The sequence below is a fragment of the Aphelocoma coerulescens genome, chromosome 3, assembly GCF_041296385.1.
Source record: "Aphelocoma coerulescens isolate FSJ_1873_10779 chromosome 3, UR_Acoe_1.0, whole genome shotgun sequence".
NCBI lineage: Eukaryota > Metazoa > Chordata > Aves > Passeriformes > Corvidae > Aphelocoma > Aphelocoma coerulescens.
Window position 1 is genome coordinate 2,012,337 of NC_091016.1, and position 19,754 is coordinate 2,032,090.

The following is a 19,754-nucleotide window of genomic DNA, read 5'->3' on the forward strand; positions in this document are numbered from 1 at the left end:
CCGCTCAGCCTCGGTGCTCCACGGCACCAAGAAGGAATAAAATGGGAATTTGGAACATAAACTGACGCGCAGTCATCCCCGCCCACGGAAGCGCGGCGGCAGCGGCAGCTCTGTTCCATAGACAACTGAGCTGCTTGCACCACCCTGGGCCAGCTCCTGCTCGCTGCCATCATGTGCCCTTTGGTGGACACAAAGAACCTGTGGCCAGAACAGCTCTAAACTGAAGTGTAAATATAGTTAATTGTTTTTTAATGAATCTCGTGCCCTAGTGAATTCCTTAAAACCGAAAGCGTTACATAAACATAAGAAAAGAGATCTTAAAAAGTCTGACGTGGTCTGCTGTAGTTGCTTTCTTCATTTTCAAAGAGATTTCCAACAGAAAGCTGTATTTGGGCACGGCAGTGGAATTTGTGTCATCATGACCAAGCGGCTGTGGGCAGCGAGATGCTCCCGCGGCTCTGCGGTCCCGGTCCCCATGGAAACCGGACTCGGATATTGTCCTCCGCTCGCTGGAGCACCAAGTCGGGAGCCTTTTGTGCCTGATGAGATTTCTTCCACAACCTTCCAGCAACAGACCCTACAGCTTCCTCCTGACTCTTTCCTAATTGAGATGCAAATTAATCTCTGTGGCTGATTACACTTCCCTTACAGCCCCTGACAAGTGCAGCTGTAGCCGGAGTTTACAGACTTTCCAACAAGTGACTTCAGCTGTCACTGCTGGCAAGGCGCTGCCCCGGCTCCCCAGCACGCGACCCCGGCCCTCCGCCGCACCACGCAGGGCAGCACCGAGGATGGGGCTCCGCTCCACCTGGAGCAGAGCCCTGCGGGTACTTCATGCCCAGCCACTGCTCCAGCCCGAGCACCACGGACGCAGCACCTCATCGCCACGGAACCACTGACACCAGTTTGATCCGTTTCTAACCACACCACAGCCAAAACGTCTTTAGCTGCTGACCCTTAGCAGGGATGTTCCCTTACAACATGACCCACGTGCCAAAGAGAAGCTGCAGATTGATCCTCCTCAGCTCTGCCTCGCTGCAGCCCTCATCCCAACTACACTTACGATTAGTGTGTGCCAAACATCAGCCCTTACTCTCCTAGGCTCATTGCTTTCTATTTCTCCCTCCCACTGACGTTTTTTGAGTTATTTCCATCTCCAGTCTGACAAAGGCACCTTCATTTACTGTTTGCACTGCTTCCCTCCTGTCCTCCTCGCAGCACCTGGCACAGCAAACACAGGACCTGAGCCACTCACCCTTTGGGAGCTGCACTGGACAGGTCCAAGCATCACCTTCACTCATCTACACACTCCTGATCCAACTGCCAGCTTTAATGTATCTCAGAGCCTTCGCTGTCTACAGAATGAGTTACGGATAGCTTTCTCTCCTGCTCCCGTATCACCCCGATGGGATCTGCCCACAACATCCCCTTTGTCCCATTTCAGCAGCTTCTCAGTCCACTTCCATGTATCAGACAGACAAGTGGCAGTTGATTCACTACGGACAGCACTGGCGCAAAAGCAGACGCAAAAAAAGGCGGAAAAGAATGTGGGGACAGATGCTGCCTCAGACCCGCGCGGAGCAGCGCCCTGTGCTGTGGGGTCTGTGCTGCTCTGTCACCCCAGGGATGCACAGGGACCCTCAGGGACACTCCCTTGGAAAGCAGGAGCATGGCCAGCTGGTGAGTGCTGCTCACTCACAAAATGCTCAACGCCAAAAAACGGGAGGACTGCGGCTGGGAGCGAGGGGCTGGGATAGCCTCGGTCTTGTAACTGCTGCTACTTATGTCCACCTCACTGCGCTGTTACTTTAGTATTAAACACTGAGAAACAGACAGATGAAGCTAAATTCTGCACAGCACAGTTTCAGGGATTTGTTCGATTTCTCTCAAGAAACAGAAGACAACATGACGAGCCTTGACTCGCCCGTCAGGCATTGCCACAGTCTGCACAACCACCACCAACTGCCTTTGCTTTACGTGACTAAACAATTCGTTATTAACACAAATCTACTTTTAATTTCTGATCGCTACTTTTGCAAAGTGTCCTGGGTAAAACTTAGCCCTTAAAAAACCCCAGCTTTGGGGATACTCCGTGTTTTAAAAATGTGCATCTCAAACTAATTCCTCGGCGTTCTTCCAAAGATCGAAACGTTCCACAAACGCTCTCTCAAAGTCATGTGATTAGAAAAATACCCAAACCAAAAGCTCCCCAGAGAAAGCAAAGTGCAGTGAGCGCTTGTCCTGAGGTAAGCGACGTGATTAGCAAAACAAGCTATACGATGCATGAAGGCATTATGGGAAGATCCCAGAATGGGTGCAAACCAGTGGGTCTGTGCAGCATCCAAGAACCACAGTGTATGTCACAACTCCTGTCCCAGAGAAGCACGTCCTCCAGCCACCTTCCAGCCGCTGGTGGAAAACAGGCTCTGAAAATGCCCAAACACAGGCGTGGCTGGAATGAAACTGGAATTTGGGACCTGAAACATCCATACCCGAGGACAAATCCCATCTGTCTTATTAATGTAATGAGTCCAAGTAAAGTTAATTGGATAGGATAAGAGCATGGCTGAGCTCTGGCTATCAGCCCGACATACACAGGCCACAGCTTCCATCCGTGTCAAAGCAAACCGGGAGCTACCACTACTCGCAGTCCAAAGCTAATTCAGTGCTAAGCTCAGGCCCACCAGCAGCGAGACGGAAGCTGCCGGTGAGAGACTCCTGTGACGTTACCATTTTGGTTTTGAAACACCGGATGGCAGCCGGGAGTGAGCCGCTGAAAGCCTCGAGCGGGACGCGAAGAAAGCTGCGACCTTTGCTGATAAAATCAGGAAACAGGAAGGATTTTCATCCCAGCCTACCTCTCTGCAGGACGATGTGCTCCAGGTGAGAACCCTACCAAGGGGAGCTTTGCCCCATGGAGAAAGGATACAAGCTCTGGTAGAGTGGGATGAGGGACTTGACAGCTCTGCTGGCGTTGATGCACGTGGCACAGATCAGGCTCGGCAGCAGCTTCGCGGTCACGATGGCGCCGTCAAAGAGGGGACCGAAAAACGGCACCTGGGCAGCCCAAAACAGAAAAGCAGGCTTCAGAACCACCGCAGGAGACTGGCACAGCATTGTGCTGTAAGGCAGCGCGACCACACCGCTCCCCGCGCTGGAACTCGCAGCGTGACATTCACCCCCCAAGCTGGCGAGTGCTTAAATCCCCCACGACCGCCCTCGGCGCGCTGCACGGACACACACCCGCCTCAGAACGTTCTGCTGGGTAAGCACGAGCCTCGTGCTCACAGGAACTGAGTCCACCTACGGATTTGCAATCGACGTGCCTTTGACAGTGGATATTAAGGGCTTCCTTTCCATCTGGGCTCCCAACAGGGGACCCTGATTCACTGGCTGACTCCAACACACTGGCAGGAGGTTTTGCAAAGATGTATTTACGTCAGATAATCCTCTACAAACTCCTTCCATGGACTTCATAGAAGGGAGTAAAAACTTGAGCTGGCCCAAAATAAGGAGGTGTGTGGAAGGCAGAGGAGATCGCAGAGCAGGGGCTCTCTCAGGGGCACAACACGGGGTCAGGACAGGCACAAACGGGCCCAGCCCAGCAGGTCAAGGTGCCCAAATGCTGCTGCTTCAGGGCCACCTCCAGAGGAAGCCCTGTGCGACGTCCTCTGGTGACCTAAGGCTCTGCAGATGAAGGCCACGCTACGTACAAGAGATGCTTTCTAAAAGTAAACTGTGTCCAGAATTGCAGACACGAAACGGACCTGAGCCTGTCAAGCCCAGAAAATTTTGGTGTTTAGCTACACAACTTTTAGTACCTATGGGTCCTCAAACTCATTTCCCTCTCACAGACTCAAAATGAAAAAAACCAACTAAACCCAACTAAAGCCCTAGACAGAAGCCAGCAGCAATTATCAATGTTTAAGCTATGGATTTTTTCCATCTGTACAGAGGCTTATCACATAAATAAATACCCTCTATTATTCTTCTCCAACTGCTTGTGGGTGACTGTGACAGTCATTCAATAAATGGACAAAGGGAATAATATAAATCCCCTGCATCTAGGGAATTCCCCTAATTAGAAGTGGCAATGAATTACAGAAGAAATTTGGGTTTAATGTAACATCTGCAAATGACAGCTGTCTCTGCACACACTTATTCTGTCATTCCTTTACTTAAAATAATTACCCACCCCCCAAAAAAGTGTAAAATGTTTCCATAGCGGTTTTGCCTTCTTTTAAATTTTTTTGTTTATCCACTGCTGGCATTACTATCCAGGCAGTTGGAAGGAATGGGGACAGAGGAAAGCCTGTGCCACCAAAACGATAACGCTACGGAGCGTCGAGTTTTTCCTCTTTGGGCAGCAATGTTCTTAGGTAAAATTTTTATCCCATGCCCTGTCTGGAAGCACTGACAGCGGGAGAGGAGAATGTAGAAGCACAAAATAAGGAGGTTCAGTAGGTATCAGCATTAAAATGATACCACCACACAAATACCAGAAATGTAAAGTCAGATTAGCAGATGCTGCTGGGGCAGGGAAATTCCCTGCCGGGCTTTTTGGACAAGTAGGTTTTGCTTACAGGAATTGCCGTCACGGCTTCAAACCCACCTGGAGCTGGGGAGTGAGGCAGACTTTCTCATGCCGCACTAGGGGATTCGCAGATGTAACCCATGGACAAGGTGTGTGTATCCCACCCAGGGAGAGCAGCAGTGGAGCCGAGGGCTCCGGACCCGCCGCGATCCGAGCGCCGCACAGCCGGACCAGGCGCACACAAAGCTCGGAATTATTCATTCCCGAGCAGATCCAGCGGCCTCGCCGAGGGTCATTAAAGTCAATGAAGCTGCATCTCGTCAGCTTCCATCTGCACAGGGGCTCGGCCCTAACGAGGGCCGGGGGCGGGGGGAGGCCAGGGGAACGCGCAGGGCGCGCTCCCCGCTCGGCTCCGCTCCGAACCCGGCACCGCGCACCCAGCCCAGGAAAACAGGGCTTTGATGGCCACAACAAACAAACAGTCTGCTCTGACAGGAATCGATTTTAAAAAAAGAGGGAAATATCCTCTTCTGTGAGTGCTCCAAATGTCACTGCAAGTTATCCACGAAGCAAAAATTAATATTCAGCCCACTGCAAACACCTGCTTCGTTCCAATTTTTCCAACAGAAAAATCATTATTTCTGTTGCCCGCAGTAAAAGTAGGCAAGGTTAAATAAACCTTCCGAGCACAAAGACTTCCTCTCGACAGCGAGCAGCACTAGTTAAAAGAGTGGGGAATGGGTAAATTATTGTACCAAATGGCTGAGAATTAATCTCTGATGACGAGCTGCAATCTAACGAGGCATCTGTGTCCCAGGGAACCCGCAGCATGTCCCTGGCGGTATGTGCAGTGCGGAGCCTGCCTGGCATGCTTTGTCCCCTCTCACAGGCAGCTTTTCCTCTCATTGTTCCCAATATCCTCGTGCATCTGTGACGCGTGGAATGCATTCACACTAACAGACTTACTATTGTCTTCCCTCCGAAGCTTTGTCGGGCAAAGACTGCAGCACGGTTCCTGATAATTATATTGCTTAATTAATCAAGACAAAAAAAATTTGCAAATCATTGCCCGGTTGCCAAGCAGGGAGATCAAAAATGAAAACAATACAAGCTGAAGCAACATAACAAAAGTAACAGCTATCTGATCAGAAATTCTTCTATAATGAAGCTATTAATGCTAAAGCGGTTAATGTTAACATTGCTCCAGGTGTCTCTACTTGGCTGCAAACAAAAAGGCTAACATTATGGATATAAAAGGCCAAATGTTGCCATGGATTCTGTAACCTGATAGAGAGGACAGCCTTTTCATTCGATTAGGGAATGCAATTTAAATACCAGGGACTGAAGCCAAACAACAGACATTTCTCTCTGCAAGCCTCTTTCATTCACCCTGGGGTCAGTAGCTGGTGAACAAAAGGTCAGCCACACTTGCCCTGGAAATGTCTGGATTAATTTTATTACATTGTAATGGTTTGTACTTTAAATGTAGGGATAACACTAAATTTCCAGTTAGCTCTTATTCTGGCTGCCTGTCGGGTGTCTTTGACCAATATGTAAGGTGACACAGCTTTTCTCCATCGCTCCAGAGACGTCTCAAGCCTGTTCCTAATGCTCGGTTCTCTAAGTTCCCTGATGGAACGCTAAAAGCTAAAATGCTCAAAAAGTAAACTGCAGAGCTCAACACCAAGTGTAAAACAGCCCCAACAACCCACTACTAGAAAATTTTCAAGTTTGAAATGTCTAGTGACAAATCCCTGGTTGTAAACATCTAACAGCTCCGTCGTTTGCAACTCAAAAAACACTGTCTGCAGCTGGTGACAAGGGATATGATGGAGGCATCTAGCACAGCCGGTTACTCCTCTGGACAAATACTGTCCCTCGTATAAGGCAAAAGGTGTTTATCACACTGATTACCTTCACAAAGTATATTTAATGCATATTTTTGCATCCATAATGTACCAGACAAGCACTTGCTGAAGCGGCTTTTTTTTACACCCGTGCACAGATGTACATACACACACATCTCTGACGTTTTGCAAAAAAAAAAAAGCGTTTTTTTCCAAAAGCTGTCTCAACTGTGAGCCTCCCATACTTTGTTTGGTGACAGGATGTCCAATGCCTCCACCATCCCACCCAGTCAGGCGGCAGCCCCGCAGACGCGCGAGGCTCTGCACGGCACCGCGTGGGCAGCAGTGACCCAGCACCACACGAGGAGCTCGCCTCGTGAGCGGTTCGCTCTCGCTGCCTCGGAAGAAATTCACAATGGTGCTAAATACCGTCCTTTGCCCAGTAACTTCCACGGGCTGGGAACTCTGAAATGCTTCTCTCAGCGCTAAGTATGGCCATAAAATGAATGAGCAGTCACTGCCAGCACCATTAGTAACTCCAGTTTTAAAGTAAGCTCATTGCTCAGCTCATCTTTCACCCGAGACAGACAGACTGGTTTTGCACTCGCTGGGGAAAAAGCAACCCCCAGACTCTAAACCACCGCGCCTTACTTGAGCAACGCAACTGCTGCTGACATGCACAACACAGCAGAGCCAGCAGAGCACCCAGAACGTACCTCGGGTTTCTTCATGATCTCGATGAAGAACATGTGATTCTTCATGGGGTAGATGACGATGAGGACGTCCCCGAAGTCGGTGGGGATGATGCCCCTGCGGTAGTTGCGGGTGTGCTCGGACCACACGATGTGAACCTCATCATTTCCCAAGTGACGGAGCTGCAACGGCAAATTGGCTCTTTATTAATCCGAGCGATAACCACGCTTCAGGAGGGGTCATGGCTCACAAATTGAATTACAATGCTCGATAGCAGGAATATTTCATTACGGAAAAAGTTAAAATATTGTTTTTCTCCAGTTGCTCATGAAAGCATCAGCTCAATAATTTGCTTCATTTAGAACTCATTGTTGTCTGATGGCTTAATTAAGTCATTATCAAACTAGCCATTAGCATGATATGTAAATGTACATTACCTACAGTGATTTAAGATGGAAAACCGAATTACTAGAACAAAGCATTAACCAACAGAGCATTGTATTCCAGCTAAAATAAGGCAGCTGTCACAGAAATATGAAATGCCTTGACTCAGAATGTCAAGAAACTGCCTGTCATGAACCACTATAACTGAATTTATTATCCACAAGCATCTCCTCACTGACTGTGTCTGGAGGGGGCTCCTGCTTGAAATGTCAGCAAAATATCTGGGCAATGCGAAGTAGAGAAGAATGGGGAATACCGTGGGAGTTACACCTTTTCATTTGGAGCAGAGTTGCATGAAATACAGATAAAATTTAAACATGACATCTGCAGAAAGCATCCGAGAGCCTCTCTGTGTGTGTGCGTGTGTGTGTGTGTTTGCTCTGCTGCTGGAGGAGCTGGAGGTGATCTAACAGATGGCAAAAACTATTTGGCAATCACATACAAGCCTCGCACAATGGTTTCAACTGTAAGCTTTAAAGTTAAAATGTAATCCACACGCAGAATGCCAGCTCCAAGCATAAAGAGAATTTAAGTCCCACTTAGAGCTTAAAAGACACCCCCCACCCTCCAATTTGGTGCTACCCCTGGAACAATGTGCACAATAGACCGAACAAAGAAGCCAAAACGAAGCTCTGCTACTTCACTCTGTGTGGGGGGAGAGAAAAAAGGGAAGAGAAGGTGGTGGTTTTCACTGGTAAATAACAACTAACACCAGCACGCTTTGGAGCAGCCCACACTGCGCTGATGAAACTTCCCTGCTCAGAACCAGGCAGCGCCTTTAGAAGGAAAACCTTTCACTCCTACGTATTGGTGCCAAACTGGACCCCCTCAGTCACGAGAGAAATGTGGCAAAGCCAACACACTGTGAAAAATCAAAAAAAAAAGCTGCAACTGTGACCTTGGCTTACAGTTCATATTCCAGCAGAATATTCCGCTCACAGAAGGACTGAGATCCTCAGCTTATTTTAAATGAGACAGAAGATAATAACTGTGTTTTATTTACACCCATGAGTAGAAGGTAATTTTAGCTGTGTTTGAAGAAAATATGAACCATTTTTGTCTTGAAAAAACATGGGAACATTAACAATACTATTATTAGAGCTTCTTACGTGTACAAAACAAGTAGAAGTTGCTGTTCTGGTGGTCACCCCAACAGCTGTGCAGAATCCCAGTAAAAACAAAGGAACACACAAGAAAACACACGTTGGTAATGCCACAGGCTGACGTCTACCAGAGGAAGCAGGAATTTACACACAGGGCAAAATCCTGATCTCACCCTCCATGACCAGGTGCAGCCAGGTCACCTCCAAACTGATTAGAAGCAAGATGTCAAGTTTAGTCTTACAAACCCCTAAAACCCATCTGGTGAGCAGACTTTGTGCACAGCAGGTCCCAGATGCTGAGGGTGCCTGGCCAGGCTGCCCCGCTCCAAGGATGGGCCCAGTTCAGCCCAGCTGAGCTCAGTGAAGCCCCAGCCAGGGATTTGCGAGGGCCCACGTTTGCCAGGCTGAGCCCAAGCCAGCTCTGGCCCTGGCTTCCCAGCACAGAGAGCCCACAAAGGCGGCACCCAGCAACCTGTGCCGTAGGAAGCCCAACAAGTAAACGTGGACACGGAATTCCAAAAGGCAGTGCCGCTTCCCGGTTGCAGAGGGCAATTCACAAACCCAGCTCAGCTCTTGTGAAGAAAAGGCTCTGTACTGCCATGCCTCCTACAGCTTTTGAGGTGAGAAACAGCACATACTGCCATAAAAACAGTCATCCAAACATGTCCAAATACTGCTTGAGGGACCCTTTTTAAAATCCCAAGGAACTGTTCTGATAATAATCAAACACTTGGTACTGATACTGCAGCCTTGAGAACAAAATTCAGTGAAGAAGGGAAATTAGCCGAACCAACATTTGATGTGCTCACGAATCCCTAACTCTGCCACGATCCCCACGGGCATGTGCCAGTGACTTGTCCTAGAGCTTGAATTACTGCCCTTGTTTCGAAGTAACACATCCTTAAGCACCACAGCTACAAGGTATAATGCTACAAAGAAAAAAATTGGCATTAATCAAAAATACTTGTTATTGAGAGATAACTTCATTGATAAAAAGCCGTTATCATAATCTCATCAGTGACAATAAGCCAGCTGCTATTTCCCTGTGTTGTTTATTCAAAACAGCAGCTGTGGGGCAGACTCAGTGCCCTGAAGGACTTCAGCAAGTTGTGCTGAAATGTTCAAAGCCCCACGGCTGACGTGCGCTGAGCCAGAGCTCCAGGCTGCGCTCTCCACCAAATTCAGGGGTGGAGGGGGGGGAATAAGGAAAAAAGCTACACCAAAAAAAAAAAAATCCCAAAGCAGCCACAAAATCAGATCGGTATCAGAAGCAAAGCCCAACAAGAGGCTGGAATGACAGCTCTGCGAACGCGGAGGGGAACAGCAGCCCTGGCAACGGCAGCGTGTGCTCGGTGGGCGCGCAGGAACGAGCCCTGGCCTGGCTAACGAAGCCCTGGCCTGGCTAACGGGGCCCCGGCCCTGCTGTCCCTCCCGTGGCCCCGGGCGCGCAGCTCCAGCGCCGAGCTCCGCGGGTGCCCGCGGCCGGCAGGCAGTGCTGACACTGGTCACGGTGCACACCTCCGGCATGACCTCCTTTCCCTGCTAATTGCATTACACAGCCAGCTGGCTCCAGAGAGGAGTCGTCTGTTTGACTGAAGAATTCCTGCTTTTGGGGAGGCAGGGCTGCTACTTTTGCTAAGTAACAGTGGGGCCTGACATCCCCATTGTCTGGCTGACTGTGCGCCCATCCTAAAATCTAAGTTTTATTTGTAAATTAACCAAGGAACTTCCTGCCAGAGCAGGGCTGCCTGGAGGACTGATAATGTGTGCCTTTCATTCCCTTTCACTCTCACTGTATCACTGCCAATTTGTTTTTCTGCTGCTCGCCAGCCCGAGGCCATAAAAGCCTTGTAAGACATAAGTGCAATTATAGTCCTGGAGTCAAATGAATTGGACAAATCCAATAGCACAGCTCTGTCCCCACTCTGCAAACCCCTACAGCAGTCAGATTAGCTGCTAAAAATCTAATCTAGCCCCAGCTAACAAATTTCTGCAGCAAAGGAGCAAGAGTTCAGTATGGGGTTGCAACCAGATTTCTGAATTGAAAAAGTTCTGCTCTGACAATGGAGAAGATGGAACAAATCACAGAGAAATTCGGCAGCACATCTTTAAACCATTAAGCACAATTTGAGCAGAAAAAGACAGGGACAGTAGGATGCCATTCCTGGGACTGACTTGCACTCTTGCCACAAGACAGACAGATAAAGTTTGGAACAAATGACACTGAACCCTACAGCAGCAAAAGAGATCAGCTGGATTTTGTTTACTCCACTAGAAAAGATTTCTGTCAGGGCCGAGACTTATTTGGACAGGGGTTTTTCTTTCTTTCTTTTTTTTTTATTTCTTCCCTCCTGAATTAGCAATATAATGTCAGCGATATACCTCAAATAAAAAAAATGCAGACTGCAAACAACAGCTCTACTGCACAAAAACAAGGGGGCCAAGTTCATCCCCAGTGGAAACACACCTATTCTTGGGAATTCATACCAGAACTTCATTTATCCTTGCGTTCAGTAAAAATAAAAAAACCACAATAAACATTTAAGTAAAATTACCACATCTGCTGAATTCCCCAGCCCCCAGAATTTATGGCCTTGCTACTGCTCTGCAGGCTAGCAGGTGCTCAGTCCTTCTGTTCAGCTCGGAGCGTGCTGACAGGGACGAAGCCTCTCTTGGTCTGAGGCAAAATAAGCAGAGAGAAAACCCCACAGCAATCCCATAGATTTCAGAGATTAGGGGGACGACCTTAGATCCCAGAGGGAGGGCAAGGAAACAGAAGTTGTGGCCCCCACTTCATCCTGGTAAAGTTTCCTCCTCCCAGTACCACTGTCCCATATCACCAGGTATGGTTCTTTGCAGGAGCAGGAACGGAATGAATGCCATGGGAATCCATCTTTCTCTCCCACGCTCCCATGAAAAAAAAGCATTAATGGCAGGAAGCAATAAATACAATCTTTTTAACCCGGACATTCTGCCCCAACAATCTGAGGCAGGGACCTGTCCACCTCCCAGAAAGTGCAGTGCTTCTGAAACGCACGCACCTTTTCTCCGCTCGCAGCTGCAGCTCTGTAAAATCTGCCGCCAGCCCACGCTGATCTGCACGGAACTGCACGCTTGCTCACAGCAGAGCTGTGACAAACTGAATGGAACTGTTGTGTGGGGAACCACGGACGAGTACGCATTAAAAAGCCCTCTGGATTCCAGTCATCTGCTCTGAGCCACTGCTTGCAGCTCCCTCAGGTCCACGAGCTTGCTCAGAGCTTTGTCCTTCACTGGAATTCCCAGTTTGATCCCTGCGGGCTTCCATTCTCACAGCAGATCTCAAGTTTTTCTGAAGGGTCCCAGAGCAATCTCTTTGCAGTATTTTCCACAGACAGCACGTGCTGGAGCTGGCCTGGCCTCCTGGCACCACGAAACTCGGAGACTAACAGCTACTAAATGTTTTTGCTTTCTGTTTCTCAGATTCTCGTAGAGTGAAAGCAGGGAAGACAAACAGAGTAACTCTCAGTGGCTGTGATAGCCCCTAACATGAACGAGAATTAGGAGACTAAGCAGGCTGTTTACAGATAAACCCCATCTTCCCCCACTGTGCTCTCCCCCTCCCAGGTGATGAACTACTCAACAGCCAGACCACATCCCAGTGTCTTTGCCACGCTTCCACAAAACCCAGGAGCCAGGACTTACAAGGAAGGGAAGATTAGGCTAAATAAATGGCCACAGTTTGTGTAGGAAAAACAAGTCTGGGAAAGACATGGCAGCAGTTCTCAGACACGCGTAAGTCTGCTGCAAAATAATCTGCCCTTCATATCCATGTGAAATAGGGTAAGAATCAACGGGCTTAAATTGAAGCAAAGTAGCCCCTACAAGAGATTTTTTTCATGGCACAAGCAGTGGAGCATAGGAATATGGAACATGTTGCCTAGGGAAACTGTAAATCATTCATCACTGGAGTTCTGGTCTAGCAGCTGGACAAACACAGGTCAGGAACAATAAAAATACAGGCAGTCCCACCCTGGCAGGGTCCCAGAGACTCTACAGCCCTGTCCTACACACCACTGCCCCACTGCTCTATCCTGAAGCACTCAGAGTACTTTTCTCCACAGCCTCATATCCACAAAGGTAGCGAGGTACACAGGGAAGGAGAAACACGTCACTTTGCTGGCTTTTCTTTTTCTTCTCTTTAAATGATGGATGTCACGGTAAAAAAGACAAGATCTGACTTTAGTACGAAATGCTGGGCAATTTTTCAGAACCAGTAACCAGAAACTCCACCTTTATATTTCAAGGAAAAGCACGTGTCCTTCTGAAACCAACTGGACACCAAACACAGTCACCCAGTGACAGAGGTACAGACAATTCCCAGAGTAGAGCAGCATCCCATGGTGGACTGGACAGCGTTACTGACACATGCCAACAACCTCTGCCAATCCTCATTAAAAAGGCAGAGATTTGGTATGCCTCAAAAATCTCCTTTGACTGTAAGCAGCAGCTGGCAAACAGCATAATCTCAAATCACTCCTTGTCAGGAAAGACAAACGATTAAGCACCGATACCAACAGAACTTTGGGCTGGGTTCTGGCTGTCTTTGAAGCAGAGGCTGCTTGCCGGAGTTGTGCCTAACTGGCTACTGGCTTGAACCCTCAGCTGGCTGCTTGGGTTCCTGAGCCTGTCACCCACCCACCCCCCCAGCCCCCCTTTTGCTTTGCTGTTCCACATGGGACGAGTTGTCTGGAAGGTTTCACGATGCCACATTTGGTTGTTTTGTTCTACCAACCTACAGCAGTTTTGGCAGGCAGACAACGTACAAATGAAATTATTGCTAATATTATTACTCATGGTGGCATTTGAGGCTACCATGGAAATGTTAATTGTGTTTCAGAACCCAGAATTTAGATGCCATTTAATTCAGCTAACCCAGCTGCGGAGCACCACGTGGCACCGCAGGGACGGCCTGCCAGGGCCAGTTAGCACAAGCTGCTTTCACTTCAAACCTTCACCAAAGCACTTGATGACTGCAATGGTGCAAAATGCACTGCAAGGCCTTTACCTTTTTGGTCAGTGAGTCGTCCGAGTCTGAGGGCATCCTGGTGGACACGTGGAAGATGATCTCCACGGTGGAGGTAGCGTAGTAGGGCGCGGTTTGCCCCGTGCTGCCGTTGCGCTGCAGGCCGCCCATGAACCCGCCGTGCGTGGACAGGTCGACCTGAAGGAGCCAAAGGCACAAACAAACAGCAGCAATCTGAAAAGACTGATGCACGATCAGTGTTTACTTCTGTGTCAAGACTAATGAAATCACCACCCCAGGTCTCAGCAGCCATCCCAGAGAAAAAGAAAAAGTCTTCCCCTACAGCTCTGTGATCTTCCCATTAGATTTGTCTTTTCTGTGCCTGCATTTGACATTTACTAGAAGTAAATCTCTCTTAACTAGCTCCTGAGCCATCATCTATCCAGCAATTTTGCCTTCCTCCAGCAAACAGCAGCAAGGAAACAACAGCATTCTGCGACACGCTGCTGGCTGAGGGCTCTGTGGGGCTCAGAGCTCCCACTGCCAGGAGCACCACAAGAGGCAGAGAGAAAAAGAACCAGAAAAACTGCAGAAGAAACTGAAGATTTGTACAGAGAGAAAAACCTCACAAGAAATTATTCCAGAAGTTTAATCAGAAGAAACACCTCTCTGAAGTCAAGCCCAAGTCCCAAGGCGTGTTTGCTTTCCCGACAGCACCAGCCTGAGGATGCTGCATCTCCTTGGGGCACTTGGGCCCTTAAAAGTGACACGCAGCTACTCTGTATTTCCCAAACCCAAAAACGTTGATAGCATTTAGATGGTGACACGCCATTCTGACAAAGCAAAGCAAACCTGCACACATCATAAAGAACTCCTGTGCTGAGTGTGTGTCCTGACCACGGCAAGAGCTAAAAAGCAGCCAAGCCATCAGCGTGTCGTGAAATTTTCTTTTTGGTGAACTAAAAGCTGTGCAGTGCCACCAGCAACAGCAGCTTGTCTAAATTTACAGCTATTACCTCCCAGCCCAGTCCAGCAACAAAATCTTCATACGCCTGGCTTCCCCTTGCGTTGGCCAGGATGGAACACTTGTCCTCCTGTCCCTCGGCGATGTAGAACACGGCGATCTTGTGAGTCTCACGACTGCCACGAGACGGAAAAATAAATCAAAGTTCAAGAAGTTTCAGCTCAAAATTGTTTTTCAGATTCCCCTGCGCTCCAAACATACAAGCAGGCGCCCACATTTAGCTCCGTATGCCCATTTCTCTTAGGCACACAAAACATAGTCACTTTCAGATTTCCCCCCATTTTCCGGCCACCAAAACCCCACTGCAGAGACCCCAGCTCTGAGAGCAGAGTCAAGCCTGTTCCTCCTGTGCACCAGACGCAGAACTGGTGACCAAATTCCAATTACAGGGTTAATGACTCAGATCTGTGCAGCACTGCACAGACAGCGAGGTGGCACAGGTGTTAATGGGAGCATAATTTGACCTACAGAATCTTAATTACGGGGTGATGACATACAAGGCAGAAATAACATTATTGACTTTCGGACCCTGGGCTGAGTTTTACAATGCTGACAGGGACAGCTGGCTTCCTTGAAAGCAAGCAAAGTGCATTTGATACGGAAATTGTTGGGATAGAGGGAACTCGGAACTGCGCAGTGCTGCAGCTGTTCTTCAAACAGCTCTATGCCGAGTAATGAAAAATAAAATGCAACATCCAGAACTCCATTCTGCCACTTCCCGGCTGAGGAGCAGTTCTGGGTAGATCACCCCCAAAAGTACGGCTCCTGACACAGGGCTCGTCCTGTAGAAAATGCTGTTCTGTGTCAGCTGCACCCAGGCCACAAACAATTTGATTCCCTCCCCTCTCAGCTAAAGCAAACTTGAAAAAAAAATCTGTCTCATTATTTGCCACTGATTTGGAAATCTGCGTACGCAGAGAACGTGCCAGTGCGGGTGGCTCCTCCATGCAGGCTACAGAACTCTGGAGAAACAAACAGCCCGATTTTCATACCAATATATGGATTCACTGGGAATGAAGCTTTGGTTCTGGCAACTCATTCTTCCTTGGGAAACACTAACCTTATCAACGGTGTGTTCACCACACATCACCTACCATTGGCGGGAATCCAGATTTTTCAGTTCTCGCAGCAATTTTGAATTCTTCTTCAGCAGGTGAAAGCTTTTTCTAAAAGTAAATAAAAAATGTTTGAAGGCGAATGCAACACAGTGCAGACACAGCATTTTGTCATCCAAGTAGCTGAGAGAATTAACACGACACGATTAAAACGATTGCTATACACCATCTATTGACCCCTGTTTCAAATAATCACTGAAGTTCAAAACTCTGCTCTGGCCCCCAGCGACGCAATGCTCGTTTTCTTAGGCGCATACACATTTGGGGGTGAAAAGTGAGAAGAGTACCCTACAAGCACGTTCTGGATCCTCCCTTCCTACCTTCTGTCCCAGGAGTTCATTCCCAGGTCGTTCAGCAGCAGCCGACAGAAATAGAAGGAGGCCTGTGGTTCGGCAGGAGGCGGTGGCTCCTGGCGGGCCACCCTCATGCTGCAGTCCGAGCCGCACTCCAGGATGAACGCCCTTTCCTGGGCGCTCTGCCGCAGCAGCGCCTCGGTGATGGCGCGCTCCTGCTCGGGGCTCATCCCGCAGGGCGGCGGCGACGGCTCGTTCAGCTTGCGCTGCGGGTGCAAAAGGCACTCGGGGCTGGTGCTCCCAATCCTCTCCAGCAGCTGGTCCAGGGCGTCTTCTCCTTCCTCCACCTGGGAAACGTCGTTCTGGGAGAGAGAGCGCTGCTCCGCATCGCCGGAGACGACGAAGGCGCTGGCCGTGCTGCGCTGCGGCAGGCAGCCCTCCAGAGGCCCGTACAGAACCCGGCCATCCCAAGAGTACTTCCCTGAGATATCCCTGACAATCACCCTCACGTCCGAGGGGGCTGCTGCCGGCTCAGCGCCCGCCTTCCTCTCGGCAGGGATTTGGAGGTAAGAGATGAGAGTGCTGTCGTTGAACACGAACAGCTGCAGGTTGGGGCTCCGGAACACTTCCGAGGACAGCTCGGAGCTCTCCACGTAGGAGTTGTCGTGGTTCTCGCTAAGGAGGCTGTGGAGGATGGCGGGGCCTCCGCTGAGCGGGTAGTGGCTCAGGTGATTCACCAGGTGAGTCATAACCATCCGCGCCGTGAGAGGGATCAGTTCCAAATTCCTCCTCCTCTTCTCTGAAACGATCAATGAAAACACAGTGCATCAGTAAGAGCAACGAGAGGCAATACAGAAGGAGCTCCTGCAGATTTCTGCCACTTTGCAGCAGCTCGCCTTGTCTGACCTCCTGATCCTTCCTGTTCAAGGAACTACTTCCAACAGCTTTCCAAGAAATCCTACCTGTCCCACGGTTTTGTTTTACTTCACCACATCCCCACAGCCATCGGAACAGGAGGGTGCCATGGCCCAAAAGCCAAGGTAAACCAGAGATGTCACTGGAAAGCAATGCTCCACCTCCATCCCTGGCAGGAGGGAGAGTCTCGGGTGAGGCAGGGAGAGGCTTCCTGGATGCTCAGATGCTCCCCTCAGCACAGGCACATACATCGTATTTTGTAAAGTGACTGTGCTCTGAGCTACGCTGTGCCTCCACTTCTCCTGTGGGAATGTTACTCCTCCTATAGCCAGAAACCTCCTAACTTCTAGGGTTTTTTCATATTCAGTCTAAAACAATTTTTCTGTGGTTCACAGCGTTTCTCTTTCCCTTTACATCTACAAAACAGAAATTTGTTCTAAGGAGCAGCATTGGCAACAAACTCAAACATCCTATCACAGAGGCAACTGGAATTCACCCAGAGAGAGCTCTGCCCAGTTTTGAAGGAACAGTTGCTATGTGCAGTAAGGAGAAGCACGTTTTCAAGGCAGAGATGGAACCTGGAACACTACTTCCCAGCTGCTGCACACACACACACTGGCCCAGCCCATGCTCTGGACACTCCCTTACCTTCAGCCACAGTGAGCAGGTTGCCCAAGTCGGTGGAGGAGGGGCACTGGGCTGGCTCCGAGCTCCTGACGTTCCCCAGGGGCAGGAAGGGGTCGTAGTCACAGGAGGAGAGGTCGGCCAGGCTGAGCACGTAGTGGCTTTGCTGCGTGTAGGTGCTGGAGCCGTTGACGCAGCAGTGCAGGACCTGTGGGGGCACCGAGCCAGTGACCGACCCAGGCCAGCCCCCAGTGAGCAGGGCCCCCCCAGCTCCGACACCGGGGAAGCCAGGACACACTACAAAGCCCATCTGTGTCCAAATTAACAGCACTTCTAAATTAACAGCCTCCATATCTGCACTGATTCTGGACTTCAACGGCTCGATTCAGGGCCCAGTTTGTGTTTTTACAGCCCACTTCAAATAATCCAAATATTTCTGCAAAGATGATTTTCCCTGGCTCATTGTTTTAAGCATTTCACCTTGGTCTCCACCATCCCCTGTCTGTTCTACATCTCTAGTCTTATCTTCTTAGCATTCTGCATTTGTGACTTCTCACCTGCATGCCATGATTTTCTAGAGCTTGACAAAGCTGCTTCTGTGCCTTCAGGGTGTGTGAAAGGCATCTTTTAAGCAGCCAGGCAGAGCAAACCACCTTCCTTCCCTGTACTCACTCTGTAAATGTAATCCAGCAAAGGAGCTCTGGATGCATGCTGATCTTCCACGGCGCCAGCAGACACAGGCTCCAGCAGCATTTTCACGGGCAGTGCCATGCACCAGTCCAGCAAGCACAGCAGCAGCGAAACTATAAACTGAACAAGAGCACGGAACGTTGATGTTTAGGTACGTTCTAATAAATTCACCCAGACTTTAAGGTATGAGTTGGAAAGTTTAAAATTCAACTGTGGTTCGGAGCGACCTCATTTAAACCCCCCCTCAATGAGCACAAAGAACGGAGACAGCTCTTTGCAGCGACACACCTTCTTATCCGCTTCCACGGAGGAGTACTCGGCACTCGGCAGGAGAAATGCAATGGTGGCCACGAGGATCTGCAGCCAAACAAACAAAGTGTCAGAAAGGCATTCGGCTTCTTCCTCTGCAGAGACAGACCCTCACTGCACAGGGTACGGAACAGGTGCAGTAGGAGCATCCAACTGCCCGCGCCAGTCAATGTCCAAGCGAAAGGAGATGTGTTACTGAGCACTTCGCAAACAATTCGCTACAAACGAGGGACCCGCACTGGTCCAGGGAGTGTAGCAAGTACATTCTTAACAATGAAAAAAAGGAGGAGTTAACAAAATCACAGCAGCCCAAGGAAGGAATTGAGACAACTTTGCACATGATTTCCACACAAGCGTTTTAAAGAATGTGACATACTTCGGTAATTTTCCGGCACAGGGAGGATTCGTACTCCTGAAGCTTCTGCCAGTAAGACACCAGCAGCTGAAGGACATCACAGGCTACCCGAGCTACCAGCTTGCTGGAAAACTGGAAGAAAAAAGGTGATCAAAAGCCAGATAAAATGTCCAGATACAGTACAATGCATTTAGCTTTTCTACACTTCATTGTTTTGCATCTCTGCAAACAGCAAGCAGCGTTAGCGCTGTGAAATCACATGGTCGGCGTCAGGAACCACCAGGTTGGACAGTGTCTGTGTGATCTTTCGCCTCAGTTTGCCGGGGAAGAACACCTCTAGGCACACAGGCTATTTTTGCAAATATTCTGCATGCTTGCACAGGATACCACAGCAGCAGCCTGAGCCTCAGACCGCCAGTGACCATCTGCAAGGTGAAAATGCCTTTTTTTCCCAAAGCCCAGCGATCAGAGCCCACCACAGCAATACCTTCAGCGTCACACCTATGACATTGATGGCTTTCTTCACGTGGGGGTGGTTTGTGCACTGCGTGAGCTCCTCACATATCCACACTCCGAGGCCACAGATGGCTATGCACCTTGGTGGAAAGAAAAAGAGGAAGCTTGTCAGAAATTTTAGAGGAATATTTAGTGGGGGTGGGGGGGGGAAGGAAAAAAATGCACAGAGATGAGAGGCCAGCACCTTCATGGTGCACAGTAAGGCTCCACTTCACAGGACCAAACCACAAGGCAGCAGCAGAAAATAAGCAGCAAGAAAGGGCTTTTCCAAGCCATAAATGGTTGGA

General features: G+C 49.3%; 1 protein-coding gene across 2 annotated transcripts in view; it reads right to left on the bottom strand.

Moving 5' to 3' along the window:
- Window positions 1-19,754, bottom strand: part of RALGAPA2 (Ral GTPase activating protein catalytic subunit alpha 2) — a 93,881-nt gene that overhangs the window by 34,355 nt on the left and 39,772 nt on the right. For both annotated transcript variants that reach the window (XM_069008764.1, XM_069008763.1), the window contains exons 27-37: window positions 19,439-19,547; window positions 18,973-19,083; window positions 18,576-18,644; window positions 18,270-18,407; window positions 17,622-17,805; window positions 16,086-16,857; window positions 15,745-15,816; window positions 14,643-14,766; window positions 13,669-13,824; window positions 7,098-7,256; window positions 2,930-3,057 (exon numbers count right to left, since the gene is read on the bottom strand). In XM_069008764.1, coding sequence (XP_068864865.1) covers window positions 2,930-3,057; window positions 7,098-7,256; window positions 13,669-13,824; window positions 14,643-14,766; window positions 15,745-15,816; window positions 16,086-16,857; window positions 17,622-17,805; window positions 18,270-18,407; window positions 18,576-18,644; window positions 18,973-19,083; window positions 19,439-19,547 — 2,022 coding nt within the window. The remainder of the gene's footprint in view (window positions 1-2,929; window positions 3,058-7,097; window positions 7,257-13,668; window positions 13,825-14,642; window positions 14,767-15,744; window positions 15,817-16,085; window positions 16,858-17,621; window positions 17,806-18,269; window positions 18,408-18,575; window positions 18,645-18,972; window positions 19,084-19,438; window positions 19,548-19,754) is intronic.